The sequence below is a fragment of the Culex pipiens genome, chromosome 3 (genome assembly GCF_016801865.2).
Source record: "Culex pipiens pallens isolate TS chromosome 3, TS_CPP_V2, whole genome shotgun sequence".
Lineage (NCBI taxonomy): Eukaryota > Metazoa > Arthropoda > Insecta > Diptera > Culicidae > Culex > Culex pipiens.
In genome coordinates, this window is record NC_068939.1 from 151,014,631 (window position 1) to 151,037,865 (window position 23,235).

Here is a 23,235-nt window from a genome sequence, read left to right on the forward strand (position 1 = left end):
ATGCAGCTGAAGACTGCGATGATTTTTGTCGAAATGCATCAATTATCTTATTGGACATAATATCCAAAGTGTCAACTTCGGCTAATTGATGAAGTTCACTGGTGCTGAACCAGGGAGGAAGTTTCAGAATCATTTTCAGAATTTTGTTCTGAATCCTCTGAAGTTTTTTCTTCCTGGTTAAGCAACAGCTTGTCCAGATCGGCACAGCATAAAGCATGGCAGGTCTGAAAATTTGTTTATAAATTAACAGTTTATTCTTGAGACAAAGTCTAGAATTCCTGTTTATAAGTGGATACAAACATTTAATATATTTGTTACATTTAACCTGGATACTTTCAATGTGATCCTTGTAAGTAAGGTTTTTGTCAAAACCAAGTCCAAGATATTTCACTTGATCCTCCCACTTTAAATTTACCTCATTCATCTTTATAATGTGATGACTTTTTGGTTTAAGAAAATCAGCCCTTGGTTTGTGAGGGAAAATAATAAGTTGAGTTTTTGCAGCATTTGGAGTAATTTTCCATTCTTTCAAATAAGAATTGAAAATATCCAAGCTTTTTTGTAATCTTCTTGTGATGACACGAAGGCTTCTGCCTTTGGCGGAGATGCTTGTGTCATCAGCAAAAAGTGATTTCTGACATCCTGGGGGCAAATCAGGCAAGTCAGAAGTAAAAATATTGTATAAAATTGGACCCAAAATGCTTCCTTGAGGGACGCCAGCACGTACAGGTAGTTGATCAGATTTGCTATTCTGATAACATACCTGCAGAGTACGATCCGTCAAATAATTTTGAATAATTTTCACGATATAAATCGGAAAATTAAACCTTTTCAATTTCGCAATCAAACCTTTATGCCAAACATTGTCAAATGCTTTTTCTATGTCTAGAAGAGCAGCGCCAGTAGAATAGCCCTCAGATTTGTTGCTTCGAATTAAATTTGAAACTCTCAACAACTGATGAGTAGTTGAATGCCCAAGGCGAAATCCAAACTGCTCATCAGCGAAAATTGAATTTTCATTAATGTGCGTTATCATTCTATTAAGAATTATTCTTTCGAATAATTTACTAATAGATGAAAGCAAACTAATGGGCCGAAAGCTTGAGGCTTCAGCAGGATTTTTATCCGGTTTCAAAATCGGAATTACTTTGGCATTTTTCCAACTACTGGGAAAATATGCCAAATCAAAACATTTGTTGAAAATTTTGACCAAGCAACTTAAAGTTGCTTCTGGTAATTTTTTAATTAAAATGTAAAAAATGCCATCCTCACCAGGGGCTTTCATATTTTTAAATTTTTTGATAATAGATTTTATTTCATTCAGATCCGTATTAAAAACTTCATCTGATGAAAATTCTTGTTCAACAATATTCTGAAATTCTATTGAAATTTGATTTTCAATAGGACTCAAAACATTCAAGTTGAAATTATGAGCACTCTCAAACTGCTGAGCAAGTTTTTGAGCTTTTTCCCCATTAGTTAATAGAATATTATCACCATCTTTTAAAGAAGGGATGGGTTTTTGAGGTTTCTTAAGAACCTTTGAAAGTTTCCAAAAAGGTTTGGAATAAGGTTTAATTTGTTCGACATCTCTTGCGAACTTTTCATTTCGCAGGAGAGTGAATCTGTGGTCAATAACCTTTTGTAAATCTTTTTGAATTCGCTTCAGTGCAGGATCACGAGAACGTTGATACTGTCTTCGGCGAACATTTTTTAGACGAATCAGAAGCTGAAGATCGTCATCAATAATGGGAGAATCAAATTTGACTTGGACTTTAGGAATAGCAATATTCCTAGCATCCAAAATTGCATTAGTTAAAGATTCCAAGGCTGAATCAATATCAGCTTTGGTTTCTAAAACAAAATCATGATTTAAATTATTCTCAATATGATGCTGATACCTGTCCCAATTAGCTTTGTGGTAATTAAACACAGAACTATTGGGTCTGATAACTGCTTCATGAGAAAGTGAAAAAGTTACTGGAAGGTGATCAGAATCAAAATCAGCATGAGTCACTAAAGGACCACAATACTGACTTTGATTTGTCAAAACCAAATCAATTGTTGATGGATTTCTAACAGAAGAAAAGCAAGTTGGCCCATTCGGGTATAAAACCGAATAAAGACCAGAAGTGCAATCTCTGAACAGAATTTTACCATTGGAATTTACTTTTGAATTATTCCAAGATTGGTGTTTGGCATTAAAATCACCGATGATCAAAAGTCGAGATCTATGCCGAGTAAGTTTATTCAAATCCCCTTTGAAATAATTTTTATTTTCCCCAGTGCATTGGAATGGCAAATATGCAGCTGCAATCATAATTTTCCCAAAAGAAGTTTCAAGTTCAATGCCCAAACTTTCAATAACTTTTAACTTAAAGTCACGTAACGTGCTATAAGTCATACTACGGTGGATAACTATTGCAACTCCACCGCCATTTCGATTCATTCGGTTATTAGTTATAACTTTATAATCTGGATCACTTTTCAAATAAGTGCCAGTTTTTAAAAATGTTTCGGTTATAACAGCAACATGCACGTTATGAACTCGTAAAAAGTTGAAAAATTCATTTTCTTTCGCTTTTAAAGAGCGAGCATTAAAATTCATAATATTGATGGAATTACTTAGATCCATGATTAAACTTCAGGGTAAGAACAACATCATTCGCAAATTTTAATCCAATCTGGATTGCTTCCATCATGGATGTAGCATTACTCATTGTTTGAATCAAACCAAACAGTGAGTTTTGCAAAAAAGTCATTTTTTCAAACGTAACATCGCCGAGATCAGAAGATCCCAAAGCGTTGCCAGCAGAAAAATTTTCAAATGAGATTTGAGGTACCTGCCCAATTTCAGAAAGATTGGTAGAGGATTTAAAATTCGTGGATGAACCCGAAACGACGTTAGCATAAGAAATGCCATTGTTGTTACCTAACTTTTCCACGGTAGGGGTATTTCTAGAATTGTTCGAGTGAGACAGCACGAACGTTTGATTTAAAGATGCAGGTACAACCTGACTTTGAGAAAATTTCGGTTTGGATTTCGGCTGATGCTTAGCACGAGAATCCAAAACCTTTTTTCTGATGGGGCAATCCCAGAAATTTGATTTGTGATTTCCACCACAATTTGCACATTTAAATTGGGTGACTTCTTTCACGGGACAATTGTCCTTGTCGTGAGAAGAATCCCCGCAAACCATGCATTTTGGAACCATGGCGCAATGATCAGTACCGTGACCGAATGCCTGGCAACGCCGGCACTGGGTCAGATTCTGGCCATTACCGCCATGTTTCTTAAAATGCTCCCACTTTACCCGTACATGGAACAAAAACTGAACTTTGTCCAAAAGTTTAAAATTGTTGATTTCATTTCTGTTGAAATGAATCAGATAAAATTGTGAAGTCAAACCAAAGCGAGAAATATTCCCGTTTGATTTTTTCTTCATTGGTATTACTTGGGATGGGGCAAAGCCAAGCAACACCTTAAGTTCGTTTTTGATCTCATCCACCGACAAGTCGTTGGAGAGACCTTTCAAGACCGCCTTGAATGGCCGAGCATTCTTGGTCTCATACGTGTAGAAATTGTGTTTGTGGTTTTTCAAATAACCAACAAAAGTTTGGTGATCTTGTAAAGATTCCGTCAACAAGCGACATTCTCCTCTTCGACCAAGCTGGAACGAAACCTTCAAATTGCAAGTTTCCTTGCAATTCTTCAGTTGCGTTCGAAAGCTGGCCAAATCGGAGACGGAAGTCACAACAATTGGCGGAGCCTTTACTCGTTTCTCGACGGCAGAAGGCTCAGTACGAGGAGAAGGTTCCTTGTCATCAGTTTCGGATAAAACACCGAAACTGTTTGTCAATGGAATTGGAGGATTGACCTCACATTCAGAATCAGAATCAGACCTCAGAAGAGGCTGTTTTCTTTTTCTGTTTCCGTTAGCCGGTTTAGCGTTCAAACGCTTCACCGACGTAACGACCAAATCTTCAGAAGATTTGCGTTTACCTTTGTTTTGACGCATTTTTCAAGCAAAGTTTTCTTAAAAAGATGACTTCGTTTGTAAAATACAACAAATTTTCAGGTGGTGTTAGTCTTGAAAAGACTGTTTAGAATTTTGGAAAATAACTCAGGTAGTCTTTAAAAAGACTGTGAATTTTGTTTTGAAATAACTCTGAGCTTAGGTAGTAAAAAATACCGCAGCTCTAGTGTCCGTTCACCACGAAGGTTCGCAAGACACTGACGGTTGTCAATTATTTCACTTTCGCATGGCCTGCATCACGGGATTGAAACTCGTCTGAAAAATCTTTATCATTTTCTTATTCGAAACAGTGGCGCCACGTGGTGGTAGCTGCCCTGTTTATTACACTGTGAAATTATCCATGGCCAATCCAAGGAACCAGAAGGTGACAACAGAAATGTCCGTCCAAAAGGGGTTCTGCAAAAAAACTTATTATTTTTAACAAATTTTCGAACAAATCAGCAACGAATTACAAGTTTGACAGTTGAACTACACTTAAATGTTGGTTTTGTTATTTGTTTTTGCAAAACCGCATGTTTTTAACGAAAGTGCCAAAAATATTCGTAATCACCTTTTGCCTCTTGGTGGCGCTTTGTGTTAGTATGTGTGTGGTCGATGTTTGCGGACGTGCACGCAGAACACAGAACAGTGAGAAATAGCGAAAATGCCTCACTCCTTCTGCTACAAGTCGCCATATTGAAATTGCTTGAAGATTCATACCCGTGCCTGCATAGATATTTCGACGCCAACATTTCAAAAAGCATCATGTACAAACCATGCGTTTTGAGAAAAACGCATTTGAATGTTGAGCATCCATTTTCAATTCCCATTTTAATTATCAAAGCAAAATAAGATGTTCTAATGATAACAAACGACGAAAAACGTTGCTTTTATTGATACTTGAACATCCAAATTCAATAAAACATTATTTCCGTAATTTTATTTGAGAAAAACAAACATAACTTCTTTTGAAATTACCAACGTTTATATCACCCTGCTGGCATTGAGGGAGACGCTTTGTTATGATTCGGTTTTCTTCGCCGAATGTACATGGCGCTTTGTTCATGTTGCTTTTTTTCCGTCACGAGGTTCATGTAGTCTTTTGTTTGACAGGTTGACAGGGCTATATAACCAGAGACTGCTGACGGCAGAGATTTTGTTTATGTTACTTTATTTAAAATCATGATTAAACAGACTTTACTGAAGTAACTTTTGCTAATTTTTGGTGGAGAGGTAGCTTATTAGGAGTACTTTCAGAATATGCAATAACCCAGAAAGTGTCAAAATGTACATGATGTCTTTTGAAATGTTACCGTCGATTTTTTTTGCGAAACGAAGCTTTGAAGGATGTTTGACATTTCACGACAATTTCTTATTAGGTTAGAGTTTTATTTTTTTTAAAGGTCCTATTGTCTTTCATATGTTTAAAGAACTTATTCAAATAAAACTCTAGAAATGTAAACATTGAGTGTACCAATTTCACACCTTCAGAGCAAGCGGAATACACTCAATGTTTCCATTTGTTTATAGGACCTAATAAAAAAATCTAAATTTGTTTGTTTTGTTTACTGGACGTTGTCAGGATTTCTCCCATAGCAAAGTAAAATGAAAAGCATATTTTCAATCATTTTTTTATTTTCCATCGTTCTGTACAATGATGATTCTCTTCTTCGATGGTCACTTCAATATTGACAACTAGAGAGTCGGCTGTATTTTTCAATCCGACTGAAACTTTTTTGGTGCCTTCGGTATGCCCAAAGAAGCCATTTTGCATCATTAGTTTGCCATATAATTTTTCATACAAATTTGGCAGCTGCCCATACAAAAATGATGTATGAAAATTCAAAATTCTGTATCTTTTGAAGGAATTTATTGATCAATTTGTTGTCTTCGGCAAAGTTGTAGGTATGGATACGGACTACACTGAAAATAATGATAGAGGGTAAAAATAAATTTGGTATTTTTTTATTTAACTTTTTGTCACTAAAACTTAATTTGCAAAAAAACACTATTTTTATTTTTTTTATATGTTTTAGAGGACATCAAATGCCAACTTTTCAGAAATTTTCAGGTTGTGCAAAAAATCCGAAAAACCGAGTTATAAATTTTTGAATCAATACTGTTTTTTTTTTTTCAAAAAATCTAAATATTGGTCGCAAAAACTTTTCAACTTCATTTTTCGATGTAAAATCGAATTTGCAATCAAAAAGTACTCTAGTGAATTTTTGATAAAGTTCACCGTTTTCTAGTTATAGCCAGTTTTAGGTGACTTTTTTGTAAATAGTCGCAGTTTTTCATTTTTTTAAATAAGTGCACATGTTTGTTCACTTTTGAAAAAAATATTTTTGAAAAGCTGAGAAAATTCTCTATATTTTGCTATTTTGAACTTTGATGATACGACCCTCAGTTGCTGAGATATTGCCATGCAAAGGTTTAAAAATAGAAAAATTTATGTTTTTTAAGTCTCACCAAACACCCATCCCACCATTTTCTAAAGTCGATATCTCAGCAACTATTGGTTGGATTTAAGATGTTAAAATATGAAACATTCGTGAAATTTTCCGATCTTTTCGAAAAAAAATGTTTTCAAATTTTTTGAATCAAGACCAACATTTCAAAAGGACCAAACATTCAATATTATGCCATTTTGGAATGCCTTGATTGCCTTCATTGAAAATCTTCGAAAATATTTTTTTCGAAAAGATCTGAAAATTTCACGAATGTTTCATATTTTTATATTGAAAATCGGACCACTAGTTGCTGAGATATCAACATTAGAAAATTGTGGGTTGTTTGGGTGAGACTTAGAAAACATCAATTTTCCTGTTTTTAAACCTTTGCATGGCAATATCTCAGCAACTAAGGGTCGTATCAACAAAGTTCAAAATAGCAAAATATAGAGAATTTTCTCAGCTTTTCAAAAATATTTTTTTCAAAAGTGGGCAAACATGTGCACTAATTATAAAAAATTAAAAACTGAGACTATTTGCAAAAAAAAGGCACCTAAAACTGGCTATAACTTGAAAAAGGTGCACTGTATCAAAAACTCACTAGAGTACTTTTTGATTGCAAATTCGATTTTACATCGAAAAATGAAGTTGAAAAGTTTTTGCGATCAATATTTCGATTTTTTGAAAAAAATCAGTATTGATTCAAAAATTTATAACTCGGTTTTTCGGATTTTTTGCACAACCTAGAAATTTCTGAAAAGTTGGCATTTGATGTCCTCTAAAACATATCAAAAAAATAAAAAAAAATAAAAATAGTGTTTATTTTTGCAAATCAAGTTTTAGTGACAAAAAGTTAAATAAAACATTACCAAATTTTTTTACCCTCTATCATATTTTTCAGTGTAGTCCGTATCCATACCTACAACTTTGCCGAAGACACCAAATCGATCAAATAATTCCTTCAAAAGATACAGAATATTGAATTTTCATACATCATTTTGTATGGACAGCTGCCAAATTTGTATGGAAAATTATATGGACAAACTAATGAGGCAAAATGGCTTCTTTGGGCATACCGAAGGCACCAAAAAAGTTTCAGCCGGATTAAAAAATACAAAAATTAAAATTGAAGAAAAAAGACCGATTTCGTAGAGAATTGCTTAGAAAATGAGTCGATATGTATACTTGAAGGTATAGCTAAGAGGTGTGTTCAGGAAGTTCAATTTTCGAGTGATTTTATAGCCTTTCCTCTGTGAGGAAGGCAAAACACGGCCAATGTTGACCTTAGAAAAATACGATTTTTCAAAACATTCAAATCTCAAAATTATATGAAAATTTGATTCTTCGAAAAATGGCGAAGTTTTGGCGCTATAGTGTCTTCAAAAGAGTTGTTTCAAATGGGAAAAGGCAAAGTTTGGCTAGGACGAATATCTGGGTGTCCAATCCAAACAACTTTTTCCCATAGGGAATAAAAACTGAACATCAACATTTGCACATCGATTTTAAAATCAAAAGCTTTTAGATCATCAAAAATTTTGCTTTCCTTAATCAGACTGTAGTCCCAGTTAGATACAATATTATTTCGTCGCACATTTTCTTCTTGGTATTCCAGCTGAACTCTTTTGAGTCTCACTGATTAGCGTTCATCAAAGAAAAATAAACCGATCAAACAAACCGGAGAGAAAAAGAGAGAAAAAAATCTATCGTCACGCGCCACCTTAAGTTTTATAATAGAGAAAGTAGAAAAGTGCCATCATTCCACATTCCATCTTCGTCAGTAGTGGACACAACACGTATACACCCTGTAGGATTGGCTCTCCGTTCGTGCAGATAAAGCTATCTCGATGATGCGATTGTAGTTCTCCAATGTCTTTTTCGCTTCAGTCGTTTGTTGTCGTTCTTTAACTTCCGTATCGACCAGCTACCTCCCTTTCACCCTCCACAAACTCCCGACTCCCCTGCCTTGTTAAAAAAACTACTCATTTCACACCCCCTTTTTCAAACACCCCCCAGCCTGTTTCTAGTGCAGTTTAGTTGGATGTTTTTATTAAATTCAATTTCGGCCTCATTTTCACCTTCAAACGGCATATTAAAGCGCGACATAATTGAAATTTCTTCTCCACATTTTTCCCACGGACTCCAACCGTCAATTGACCAATTTAGAACGCAAACCACGACAGCAACAACAACTTCGCCAAATCAACCCCACGCCCGTCGTCAAACGTAAACGCAAACGTGTCGGTTGTGGTGGTGGCGCTAATGAGCAGCAACCCGATGGCCCACCGGCGGCCCAGGCCAACGGTCATCATCGCACGGCGGGGAAAGTGCACGAGATCACGGATCGATTTTTGGTGCTGTCGTCGCCGGTGCTCGTAGTTACGGGTGGCGGTGGGTGGCACAGCGAGTCGATTGTTTGATGTTTTGGCTTTTGGAAGCTTTTTTCGTAGGGATTTGTTTGATGTAGTTGCTAGAAAAATGGATTATTTTTTTTTTCAATTTATTTTCAAATTACCGATATAAAACGGCTTTTCACTGAAATAAAAATGCTGTGTAAAGTCTCTATAATAAAAACATACAAAAAAAAAACTGAAATAAGAAATACCTGCGAAAATTATTACTCTTTCTTTATAGAAAATGTTGTTCAAATGACAAGTAAGCTACGCAATAGCCATGTTTCAGAAACTTGCTTTTAAAGAGCGATTCTCTGAGACATTCAATATTACGCCCTTTTAAAATGTTAGTCTTGGTTTAAAAATTTTGAAAATATTTTTTTCGTAAAGATCGGAAAATTTCACGAATGCTTCATATTTTAACATTGAAAATCGGACCATTAGTTGCTGAGATATCGACATTAGAAAATGGTGGGTTGTTTGTGTGAGACTTAAAAAACATCAATTTTCCTGTTTTTAATCCTTTGTATAGCAATATCGCAGCAACTAAGGGTCGTATCAACAACGTTCAAAAAAGCAAAGAATAGAGAATTTTCTTAGCTTTTCAAAAATATTTTTTTCGAAAGTGGGCAAACATGTGCATTAATTTAAAAAAATGAAACGACTATTTTCAAAAAAGTCACCTAAAAATGGATTAAACTTAAAAACAGTGCACTTTATCAAAATTTCACTTGAGTACTTTTTGATTGCAAATTTGATTTTACATCGAAAAAAGACGTTGAAAAATTTTTGCGACCATTATTTCGATTTTTTGAAAAAAATCAGTATTGATTCAAAAATTCATAACTCGGTCAAAGATTTTTTGCACAACCTGGACAATTCTGAAAAGTTGGCATTTTATGTCCTCTAAAACATATCTGGAGTTTTTTTTGAAAAGGTCCTATAAACCAAATTTTCATTTTTTGCTTTTTGGGTGTTTTTAGAACCGCCTTGAGTCAGGGGTATTCAAAATCACCCAAAAAGCAAAAAATGAAAATTTGGTTTATAGGACCTTTTCAAAAAAAAACTCCAGATATCAAAAATTAAAAAAAAATAAAAATAGTGTTTTTTGCAAATCAAGTTTTAGTGGCAAAAAGTTAAATAAAAAATCACCATTTTTTTTACCGTGCATCATTTTTTTTTTCAGTGTGGTCCATATCCATACCTACAACTTTGCCGAAGACACCAAATCGATCAAAAAATTCCTTCAAAAGATACAGATTTTTGAATTTTCATACATCATTTTTGTATGGCCAGCTGCCAAATTTGTATGGAAAATTATATGGACAAACTAATGATGCAAAATGGCTTCTTTTGGCATACCGAAGGCACCAAAAAAGTTTCAGTCGGATTAAAAAATACAAAAATTAAAATTTAAGAAAAAAGACCGATTTCGTAGAGAATTGCTCAAGGTCATCGCTGTATTAGAGAAAAAAGACTGTTTTTTTTCGTTTTCGTCATTTTCCCATTTTTGCGCGTGGCACGTCGAAAACCCCAGTTTTTATTTTCAAAAACTCGTATCTCAAAGTATTGAAAACATAACTTCACCATTTTTTGATATCTTATGTAAAAATTTTCGAGGAATCAAGTAAAAATATTTTCAAACATAGGCTCTTTGGTCCCTAGACCTTCAAAACAGCATTTTAAGTTTTCATACGACCTTTTCAAATGTTAAGCTAGATTTTTGAAACTTCTTACTATTTTTCCCAAACAGCCAAACTAATCACCTTTCTTTTGCGCCTAACAAAGCTAAAATCGGATGAAATGGCGCGGAAATATGATTTAAAAAAAGAGTTATTTTTTTTTTGCGAAAATCGACGAAAATTGCCGTTTTTTGGATCACCCTAACACGGCGTAATGGACAAACAAAAAAAACGGGTTTAATTATTTCGGCCAAGGAACAGCCAGAACTTATTTTTCGAATCGTGTTTTCGTGGGGAATTGCTGAATAACAATACTGGAAACATTTTCAATGGCAAGCAAAATAAAATTTCGATAGCTGAAGTTTGATAGCTTAAATTCAGTGAAGTTTTGCAGCATTTTCATTAACTGAATTTTCAGTAAACGATTCAATAATTTATATTTTACTGAATTCTCAGTTAGGTCGTTGAAAATATTTTTCAAAGTTTGGTCAGAGTCGAGGGACATAAACTTCAAAAAATATTTGCCGCACGGAAAAAAATCAATTCTCGATTCTCGATTTTTTTCTGTAAACGGCCTTACTTGATATTTGTCATTTTGAGAGATGATTGACTGAAATTTCAGTAAAACGGTTGTCAAAACAACTGGAATCTCAGCAAACAAAAATTCAGTGACATTTTTTCAGTTTTGCAATTTCATGATTCTGATAAGCAATGGGCAATATTTTTTCATATATTTCTATATTAAATATTTCATAATCAAACGCTTGATTTAACTCGGCAGCGTACTGTTTGGACATTTGACAGATTTACTTATTTTTAAGCAATGATTTTGTTTCATTGCCGAATTTCAGCAAAAGTAATGATTACTGAATCGCCTTTAGTTATTTATTTTGCCAAAATGGCAATCCAGTGATTTTTTGAAAGAACATAAGGCTGGTACAAATTTTATTTAAAGTTTTTTTTTTTTAATTAAATATACTTTATTGAATCTTTCTTACAATAATTACATTTGGTTTACAAAATAAGTGGGCAGCTGTGGCTCTTCAGCTTTAGTTTAATTTTCGTGATTTAAACACTGTTCATTTTCATAACTTTAAAAGTATACGATTTATCATTTTTGTAACACTTGGTACAATGAGGAAAAAATGTTAAGAAAACATAACCTAACCTAAAACTAACTTAATCTTACCATAAACTAAACCAATCCTTGAATCAAGGGGTATTCAGAAAGAGCATATTTTTCCCTGAATTTCAAACTTTTTTTTTTTATTTAAAGTTGTTATCACACACCCTCCAAAGTTGGCCCGAAAAATCAGGGGGTAAAAAATGTTTTTTTACAAATATCTTCAAAATTTCAATGGAAATTTAAGTGCAATCAGCTGAAATTGATTTAAAATGCATTCCCTTTAATTTAAAATCATTTCAGCATGTTTGAATTGATTTAAACAGATTTAAAATTTAGGAAAATTTTGGATATTTTTTTCGCTATTTTTTTTGTTTTCGTCAAAACTTACTTTTTTTTTTTTGAAAACTTATGTTTGCAAAACAACTGAGCTAGTGTAAAAAGCATTTTAAAATACTTTTTGCATTCAAATGTTGAGACTATATTTTTGAAGAGGTCCTATAAACATATGAAACACAATAGCTTATAGGACCTTTAAAAAAAACTAGTAACGTAAATTTCCAATGAATCTAATGATTTACATTACATCATTTATCATGATACCTTTTGGTACATGATGAATAATGTAAATTTACAGTAATATATTTTTCTGTGCACAGAAAAAAAAATTACAAAGCACGTAATTGCTGATTCTTATGTAAACTCATAAAGGTGGCTTTGGTTATGGACGCTCCCCTGAAAAGTTATTTATACATGTTTGATTCTGGGGTGTAAAAGTAAATTATGGACAAAAAATACTTTTTCGCTTGTTGGCTGCCATTTACACCAAAACTAGAGCGTCCAATTTCCCGTCCCGGGAAAAAAATTCCCGGGAATTCCCGGGATTTCCCGAAAAAAAAAATTTCCCGTTTCCCGGGAAATTTGTAAATTTCCCGGGAATTCCCGAAATTTAAGCGGAAGTATACATTTTCTTAAATTTTTGGAACTATTATTTGAAAATGCTCTGAAAAAATAATAAATGAACAAACTCAATATGATTTTGTTCAATTAAATGTATTGTTTGGTTTATATATAATTAATTAGATTATCAAAATTATGATATCAGAATTATTTCTGATAATATTAATTTTTGAAGCAACTGGGAATAGATCTTGCTTAATGAGTATTAAATTATTACAATTAGGTAAGCTTTTAACAGATTGATGTTACAGTAGTTGTTCGGTAACTGGGCTGAGAACGTAGCCCAGTCACCGAATGCTGCTCGCTAACTGGGCTGAACGTAAAATAATGAGGGGACCACCGATGCATAGTATTATCCTGATGTAATATAAACATAAAAATTTCTCAAATATATTTACAATGCTTACTTTTCATATTTCTTTAATTATGACTTGAAATTAAATAAATGTTTGAAAACAGTTTTTTTATTTGTTGAACAGGCTCTTGGCATCCATTAACCCCTCGGTCATTTCGGTTTGTTTTGGTTTTTTGACGTTTGTCTGCTTTTTAAGTGGGCTACAGCCCAGTTATCGAGCGCCCAGTTAAAAAGCAGCCCAGTTAAACAACGTCCAGTTACCGAACAACTACTGTATTTCATCAAAACAATATTAACTCCTTACCTCTAAATTAAAATTGATATTTTTTTACGTTTCTATTTACCATAATCAAATGAGATGAAAATCGAATTTGTGCAAAAAGTATTAATTTAGTGCAAGTACAGGTGTTAGAGGGTTAAATGTGAAAAAATAGAAGACTTTTTGTGAAATGATGTTAATTTATAACATAAACCTTCACACATCTTTAATGATGTTAATTTATAACATAATTTAAATCATGTTGCATAACAATACAAAAAATTCATTGGAAAATTACTTCTATTGTTCGTTCTCAAAAAATGCAAAATATTTTCAAAGCTTGCTTCAAATATTTGAAAACATTGGGTTGTTTGGAGTAAAACCAACACTAAAAAGCTACCATTTGTTCAAAAGCTGAAACCAGTATTTGTCATGAAAAACATAATTTCTACATGTTTTTATTTTCTTGTTTCAATAAACTGGTTACAGAGGCAAGTTTGAAATTTCTCATCAAAAAATACCAAAATACATTTTCTTGTAGTTGAATGATTTTTTACATGCAGTCAAGCTGTTAATTGACCTTCACACTTATTTTAACCATTTTTAACATTGTCCTTTACAATTTTGATGCACAATATCAATTATAACCAAGATCATAGCAATTTTCATATAAAAAATAATTTCCCGGGAATTCCCGGGATTTCCCGGGAAATTGGCTGAAAATTTCCCGTTTCCCGGGAAATTTGTAACCCCGGGAAATTGGACGCTCTAACCAAAACTAATATTTCTTCAAATTTCTTTCGGCGTTCCATAGGGATTAAGTTGGGCTACAATGTCCTTGCATTAGGTTTGACCAAAATTAAGAATATGCCCACTCATTTTAGCCCATGAGTAACAATGAGACACTTTGATTTTTCTTTATTAAACATTTCAAAATCAATGTAAATCTTTCAAAACATGAATTAAAGTGATTTTTGGCATATTTATAGAGTTTTAACTTCATTTAACCAAAGATACAAAGTTATTTTGTATAAATATATGGATTTTACAAAATTTAAATACTTTTTAGTATAACTTTTGTTAATTAAAGTTTCATGTTGGCAAAATTGCTCTAAAATGTTCAAGGCAAGTCACCTGTAATGGAACAATACAAAAACATGATGTTTTATTAGAAAAGTATTGATTTTCGTAGAGTGTCTCATTGTTCCCCAGCTGTCTCATTGTTTCTGCCAAGTGCGTCTACAATGAGACAGTTGAATAACTCTGGCTGTAGATGTCGGATCGATCTCTTATTTTGGTCACAGTTAGAACACACTTAAAGAAAGAAAATGCAACAAAAAGCTCATTAAAACATGCTGATGAAAAAACTAGAAAAATCGTTGAAAGTTGAAAACGGCGTGGACATACCGTGCCGAGATTTTGGGAGAAAGGATATTTGCATTCCGGTCGGTAAACGAATTCAGGTATATATGCTTGTGAGGCTAAAGTACGTAATTTTCAATGATTTTATCCATTTTTATGAATTAATTTATGTTGAAAAGGGCGGTCAGAAAATGTTACCGGAAAACTGTTTTTTTAAGGGCGTACTTTTGACTTGTAAGCATCATGATGTTTATGAAAAATCAACAAAAACAAATCAATTACAATTTCTAGTGTAACGAAATTTCGGTATTTTGGTTTAAAAAAAAATCAGATTAGGTTAAGACCTCTCTTACGTTCGATATCAAACGTTGGTTGATTGATCTCTACTCCGCAATATAAATACTTTTACATTTCGATATTTTTCAAACATTTTGCACCCTTTCCACAATCCTGCACTTCCGTTACACCCTTCTTCAAACACCCACTTCATTTCTCCACCCTTCTTCCGTTGCCTTACGTTAAACCCCGCTCGAATAAAGTTTTTCTGTTACCAATACCCCTCGATTAATTCTAGGCTCCGCTCCTTTTGCTAGTTATACCCCAGTAAAGGCCGCCATAGATACCACCTTCGAGCTCGGCGTCACGCGGACCCCGTCGCCGTCCTCCTCCGCGAGCAGCACCAGCAACGAACATCATCCTGCCCAGCCGTTGGCAAACGGTGGCGGCACCAACGGGATCAGCCAGTCGCCGCCCCGGTTCAACGGTGTTGTGGACGGGACGACGCTAAACGGACAGCAGCAGCAGCAGGACGGTGGCGAACCCGAAAGCATACAGTATCTGAAGCCGGCCTCGGACGAGCAGACGGTCAACTGGAGCCAGGGCACGCGAGTTACGGATTTGCTGTTTTAAAGGCCACAGTTGGTTGGATGAGTACGCGGGATTATTAAATTATAACAATTTTGTGTAATATGTTTAACTTTTGTTTTTCTTTTTCTTGTAATTATTGGATTAAAGAAACAAACGCAAACATCTGAACGTGGACTATGCTTAGAAGAACTATTATTAGAGAGAGATACAATTACTATCAAAAAAGAGAAAATCTTACTTTGTGCAAATTTTAACGCGAACAAAAATTATTTGTGAATTTTTCGAAAAAGACAAGTTACAGTATTTAAAAACACGTTTGGTCAGACTTAGTTGAGCTAGACAGAACCAACGGATCGTTTTAGGTTGGCATCCGATTCAGGATTTATACATTTAGAGAAGAAAGAAAGGAAAACAACATTCAAATGAATATTACTATCATTGTGATGAATATACAGAAAAAGAAAAAAAAAACATTAAATTGAGTAAAATTTATAAATATTCTACGAAAATAAAAATTAACGTATTGAAACTAAGCGTAAAGAAGAAGGTTATACACAATAGGCTTACTATTTTAGCTACCCCCTAGAGCGATAAGAAGAAGAATTATTCTAAAACGAGGACGACCAGACGAAAAAGTCCCAAATTCCGTACACAACACTGCTTAAACAAAAAACAATGAGAGCAAAGGCTTGCAACGAAAACCGAACAGAATCCATTCCTCCCGTTTTCCCCCTTCGCAAATTGAAGCAGAAGAGAGAAACAATCCATATTTCCGACATTTACAAAACATTTTATGCGTATAGAAAGGTAAAAATATCTAAATGTAACGTCTATCGTCATTTTTATCGTGTATTTTTTTTTGCCTGTAATAAGCATCCAACTCCTCCAAGATAACAGCAACAAAAAAGAAAAAGAGAGAGAGAGAAGAAAAAAGCAACAAAATAGTCAGCTTGATCAAGTAATCGAATTGCTATTATTCTGAGTGTGTGTGAGAGTGTGAGCAGCGTGGGAAAACCAATCCCCGCAGCGTGAGTGAGTGAGTAGTGCAGATGACACCCCGATTGAGCGAAGCGAAAATTGCCGCGAGATTTGAACAGAGCGATTTAAACTGAATGGCGAAAAAAAAGAGGTGGAAAAAGGGCGCAGGAGAAAGAAAAAAGTGTAATTATTATCGTAACCTTGTCTTACTTTTTCCCGCTCGTTTTATGTACTAATTGTAATCAAATTCCCCCCCACAACGTAATAAAGGAGTATCGAAAAAGTCTTTCGCATTTTATGTAAAAATATACAATTGGTTGTTTTATTTCGTTAGTTCTAAGTTGCACAATTTTCCCTTCTTTGTGTTATCATTGGCATAATCTTCTGTTTCAGCTTTAAAGTTTTTCTTTTTTTGTTAAAAAAAAACAAAGAATAACCACCGAGAGATTTTGAAAGCATCGACGAGTTGGAGGGGGCAACGACTTTTAAACCTTTAATCGCCATGTGCTTCGCAATCGTGTTCCGATAATGATAACAATTCTAAACATGCAGCCAAATAAATATTTTGATCGTAGCAATATCAGCAAAATTTGATTTGCCTTTTTTTTATATCACAATTTCATGAGAGCTAAAAAAAAACAAAACGTGGTCAAGTCAAAAGTTGATTTGTCGGAGTAATAAACATTTCAAACATTTATTTCAACTTATTTTAAAACAAGTGATTTCAGGTTATTCATCTCCAATCCCATCAAGATTCTGAATTTTCTGTTTTTTTTAAATTGCGTTCCTGACTTTCATTAAGTTGATACATTCAGTCAAAATGGCATCATTTTCCCTTAACATGTTTGAAAAAATTCATTTCTAATTTCTTGTAACAGGGTTTTCAGGTCTTCATTTTTTGGGCTCGTTGTAAAGATACCAAACCAAAATCATAACTTTTGACAGGGTACCGTCATCTGGGGCGAATTGGGACAGCAGTTTAAGCAATGTTACAGCCTAATGTTTTCCTTTTTTGAAGTGGTTTCGGTTAGACCAGGTTCAGAGCAACAAAATGTGTTACTTTATTCCCTAATTTTAAATTTTAAAACATGCTGTCCCTATTCAGACTGTAGTTCCGATTCGCCCCTGGATCTTCAATCTTTCGGACTGTTTTTTAGCATAACTTTCAAAGTAATTGTTTTTTAGCCTAACTTTTAAAGTAACTCACTAAACATCATAGTTTATAGATAGAGACTTATCGGACACCAGGGCGGACAGAATGATACCAAAACGGTCAAAATCGGTTCAATATTGGGAGTCCAGACTTGCTTCGAGAGGCCGAATCTTTAAACGCATAATTTTAAAATGTCGAAAATCAAAAGGACAAATTTTTATGATTTTCTCAAATTGATGTAAAACAGAGGGAAAGCATTTCATTAAATTTTTGGCACAACTGTGATATTAGTTTTTAAGCCAAACATAGATCTAGGGTTTTTTCTCAACATTTATTTTCCCTAAAAGAACACCCAGTTAGCAAACTTAGAAATATGTATCCTCCCTGCAAAGACTTATGAATTGATCTCAGTTGAAAGGTTCTCCAAATCTCTGAATTGCAAATGTAACATCCTGGAGCAGAACTGTTAAATTCTAATAAAAACACTATTGAATAAATTTTTTGCAAATAAAAATTATAAATTCAGAATCTTTAAAAGTTCCGAAAAACTTCAAAAACCAGAATCTTAAAAAATCGAAAAATTCGAATTTAAGAGTTCGAAAAAAATTATCTTAAATTGTAAATTTTAGAAATTTTTAAATATTAGGATAAAAATATTGAATGATTAAAAATCCTTTAATTTTGTTATAAATTCAGTTAATCAAGAATCTCAAAAATAAATTTATCAAAAAAATTAATATTGATAAGCTTATTAATTTCAGAATGAGAATTCAAAAATTCTCAAACATACAAATGTTATTATTCTAAATGACAAAACTCAGAAACTGAGATTAAACAAATGGATTCAGAAACATGAAAATTCGTAAATGTAGGAATTTGCATGAATCGTGTTAGCATTCGATTGTTCAAAGTCCTCGCCAAAATTTTTCTTCGGATTAATCCAGCTACGAAATTTTTATTTTTATAACAAATTGGTTCTGTAACCGAAACTATGACTCAAAAATGCTCAAAATTTACCTAACTTTGTGTAATTTTAGATGGCAGCAAAAATGAATTAGTAAAATTAAAAAATATTAAGATTAAAAAAATCTAGAAATCAAGAATTTAAGATTAAAAAATATGTAGAATTTAGGAATTTAAGATTTCAGGAATTTAAGAATTTAAGAATTTAGGAATTTAGAAATTTATGAATTTAAGAATTTAAAAATTTAAGAATTTAAAAATTTAAGAATTTAAAAATTTAAGAATTTAAAAATTTAAGAATTTAGGAATTAAGGAATTTAGGTATTCAGGAATTTAAGAATTTAAGAATTTAAGAATTTAAGAATTTAAGAATTCAAGAATTTAAGAATTTAAGAATTTAAGAATTTAAGAATTTAGGAATTTAAGAATTTAAGAATTTAAGAATTTAAGAATTTAAGAATTTAAGAATTTAAGAATTTAAGAATTTAAGAATTTAAGAATTTAAGAATTTAAGAATTTAAGAATTTAAGAATCTAAGAATTCAAGAATTTAAGAATTTAAGAATTTAAAAATTAGGAATTTTAGAAGTTAAGGATTTAAGAATTTAAGAATTTAAGAATTTAAGAATTTAAGAATCTAAGAATCTAAGAATTTAAGAATTTAAGAATTTAAGAATTTAAGAATTTAAGAATTTAAGTATTTAAGAATTTAAAAATTTAAGAATTTAAGAATTTATGAATTTATGAATTTAGGAATTTAAGAATTAAAAAATTTAAGAATTTAAGAATTTAAGAATTTAAGAATTTAAGAATTTAAGAATTTAAGAATTTAAGAATTTAAGAATTTAAGAATTTAAGAATTTAAGAATTTAAGAATTTAAGAATTTAAGAATTTAAGAATTTAAGAATTTAAGAATTTAAGAATTTAAGCATTTAAGAATTTAAGAATTTAAGAATTTAAGAATTTAAGAATTTAAGAATTTAAGAATCTAAGAATCTAAGAATTTAAGAATTTAAGAATTTAAGAATTTAAGAATTTAAGAATTTAAGAATTTAAGAATTTAAGAATTTAAGAATTTAAGAATTTAAGTATTTAAGAATTTAAGAATTTAAGAATTTAAGAATTTATGAATTTATGAATTTAGGAATTTAAGAATTTAAAAATTTAAGAATTTAAGAATTTAAGAATTTAAGAATTTAAGAATTTAAGAATTTCAGAATTTCAGAATTTAAGAATTTAAGAATTTAAGAATTTAAGCATTTAAGAATTTAAGAATTTAAGAATTTAAGAATTTAAGAATTTAAGAATTTAAGAATTTAAGAATTTAAGAATCTAAGAATTTAAGAATTTAACAATTTAACAATTTAAGAGTTTAAGAATTTAAGAATTTAAGAATTTAAGAATTTAAGAATTTAAGAATCTAAGAATCTAAGAATTTAAGAATTTAAGAATTTAAGAATTTAAGAGTTTAAGAATTTAAGAATTTAAGAATTTAAGAATTTAAGAATTTAAGAATTTAAGAATTTAAGAATTTAAGAATTTAAGAATTTAAGAATTTAAGAATTTAAGCATTTAAGAATTTAAGAATTTAAGAATTTAAGAATTTAAGAATTTATGAATTTAAGAATTTAAGAATTTAAGAATTTAAGAATCTAAGAATTTAAGAATTTAAGAATTTAACAATTTAACAATTTAAGAGTTTAAGAATTTAAGAATTTAAGAATCTAAGAATTTAAGAATTTAAGAATTTAAGAATTTAAGAATTTATGAATTTAAGAATTTAAGAATTTAAGAATTTAAGAATCTAAGAATTTAAGAATTTAACAATTTAAGAGTTTAAGAATTTAAGAATTTATGAATTTAAGAATTTAAGAATTTAAGCATTTAAGAATTTAAGAATTTAAGAATTTAAGAATTTAAGAATTTAAGAATCTAAGAATTTAAGAATTTAAGAATTTAAGAATTTAACAATTTAAGAGTTTAAGAATTTAAGAATTTAAGAATTTAAGAATTTAAGAATTTAAGAATTTAAGAATTTAAGAATCTAAGAATTTAAGAATTTAAGAATTTAAGAATTTCAGAATTTAAGAATTTCAGAATTTAAGAATTTAAGAATTTAAGAAACTTGCAGGCCAAGGATTGATACCTAAGAGCATGCAATGGCACTGACCTTGTTGCGTGCTCTTCGGTTGACGTCCACGTAAGGAACATCCTGGAAGGAGCGTAACTAACTACATCCGTAGTTCTGTTAGATCATCCGAATTATCTTGATCAGAACAGTATAGCTCTGGTTCCTTGCGAGTGTCCTATTTTCTTACCTCCACGTTGGCTTGGTTTTCATGATGACCTAGCTGGTGGCCTGTGGAAACGGATCGTAAATCTTTGACCACCGCGGGTCAGAGTCGAGACGGCTAAAAGAAAGGGGCGCGACAATGTTGGAAAGGGAAGTAATTTGTGATTGTAGACGGTATTGTTTTGATTCGCAGTATGTTGAGCCAACTGCTGTGGATGTACCTGAAACATCGCACAATGGGGTTTCTCTTCTCTTCATTCTCAGCTACCACCTATCTCCTACTTTTATTTTGCTCTTCTGATTCCCAATTCTTCACTGATTCTTCTATTTAATGTTTAAATGTTGGATGATTTTAATTTTACTAACTTTTGATTCTCTTATCTCTCAAAGCTTTTCCACTCTTTTCTATCAATTGATGCTGCTGTAACAAACTTAGTTTTGTTTTTTATATACTTTTTTCCTTAATGTACTAGTAATATCAAGTCTATTTATCATTCGCCTAATCTTTTTTGATTTTATTGCGAATTTATTTATTTGAATAATTCTTTATCTGTCCTATAAATTATCATTACTATAATCTAAGCTTGTTTTGTATCTCTATTTATTAACTTTTGTCTAATTTTACATCTAATACATCTAGCTTCTCATTTTTATTCTTCAAAATACGCTCATCATTCTCTTACTATTGATACTTGATTTTTATAAAATAAATTCTCTTTTACTGTCAATTGTTTTCAATCTTCACCCTTTTTTCAAACAAGTGAGGTTTGAGCCCTTACTCAATTTATGGAATGGTTAAAGCGGTTAAAGGATTAACACAAATATTATTATTGTATTTTTGGTAAACTTTTACAACATGCTTAGGACCAAAAATTGTAACAAAACACCGCGACAAAAGAAATAGCAACAGATAAACAGACTCAACAATAGGGAAGATTTCAGGAGAAAACAAACAGTAAATAACAATAAGTTTTTGAATTCAAACTAAAAATAAAACAGTTTTTGCTTTAATGAAAGTTGATAGGCACACCATAAATGGTTAGGCGCTTATACTTACATCAAACCCTACGTAATGTACCACCCCCGGCCGAGTTAAAATGCGTAACCGGAAAAGAAGGTGTGCATGCCTGGCACGAACACTCAAAGCGTGTTCTAGCGTGCTGCTCGTACTGACTCAGAGCAAGGGTGAGATGTAGGTGTAAGGGCAGTGCGTGTTCGTCGGGAACCTAGTGCATAAGATCGGTCAAGGCCCGTTCTTACACTGAAAATTGCGAATTGCGAATTGCGAATTAAGAATTTAAGAAACTTGAGGATTACAGAATTTAAGTGATTTGAAATTTTTAATTTAATTTAGTTTAGATTTTTGAATTTTTATCGTTTTTTATACTTTTTGAATTGTAGTTTTTTTTTTCATTTTTAAATCTTATTTTTTTTTAATATTTGAGTTTTTGAATTAGAGATTTAACTTTTTTGAATTTTTTTAATTTTACGTATGTACCTACTGCCCTTGGTCGCATACATGACCAATAACTAAAAATAGGTAAGTAAAACAAGCTAAGAACTACTAATTATTTGATTTTTTTTAAACTAATTAATTGCATCGCCAGCAAAAAAATTTCATGCTGGAAATATCTAAATAGGATTTATTTCTATATTTATCTTATTCCTAAATGTTCCCATAATAAAATCAACATCAACAACATCTTATTCCAGGTCTTGATCATGGCTTTATCAAAACAAGCTTTAGAAAAATCTGGTTCTGAATCATAAAAAAAAACGATTTTTAAATTATGGTTTCTCAGCACCTTCTACAGCTAGGTGGGGCAAAACGAGCAATGCATGGGAAATAATGTTAACTTTCTAACAATTAAATAGTTATCACTTAGAAAAAAAGATTACAATGTGTTTTTAACGTTTTTTGGTTTCAAATAGATTTAAGAGCGAGTTTTTCACCAGTGTGTAACAGGTCGTATCGAGGTGCTCCGATTTTTTAAACTAATTATTTGAATATTTTTACGAAAAATTAACTAATTGCATTACCAGCAACATTTCTCATCATGCTGGAAATATAAAAACTGTAAAAATTACGGCAGTACGAGCTATTGCCTCTTGCCGCACCTTCTGTTATATAAATTTATTAAAAAAAATTGCAACGCTTTTAATTATGGATATTTTTTTAAAGTTGAGTTTGAAAGTCAATCTTTAGTTTTCTGGACGTTCACTCTCGTAGATCCTTCGATATAAATAGAGATATAGATTATTTACATTTTTTAATGTGGTGTGAAAAGAAGTTAGAATAATTGTACAAACAAACCTTCCAGGTTCGACAAAACCACAGAATGTCAAGGGCATTTGTGAAAAGGCATTAAAACGCATTGCAAAAT

The 23,235-nt window shown here is 31.8% G+C and overlaps 1 protein-coding gene across 3 annotated transcripts in view; it reads left to right on the top strand.

Moving 5' to 3' along the window:
* Positions 1-16,755, top strand: part of LOC120422250 (mucin-19-like) — a 134,711-nt gene extending 117,956 nt beyond the window's left edge. For 2 of the 3 annotated variants that reach the window (XM_039585645.2, XM_039585643.2), the window contains exon 5: positions 15,172-16,755. In XM_039585645.2, coding sequence (XP_039441579.1) covers positions 15,172-15,506 — 335 coding nt within the window. In that variant the 3' untranslated portion in view covers positions 15,507-16,755. The remainder of the gene's footprint in view (positions 1-15,171) is intronic. The other variant, XM_039585646.2, reaches the window with a different exon arrangement.
* Positions 16,756-23,235: the final 6,480 nt, after the last annotated feature.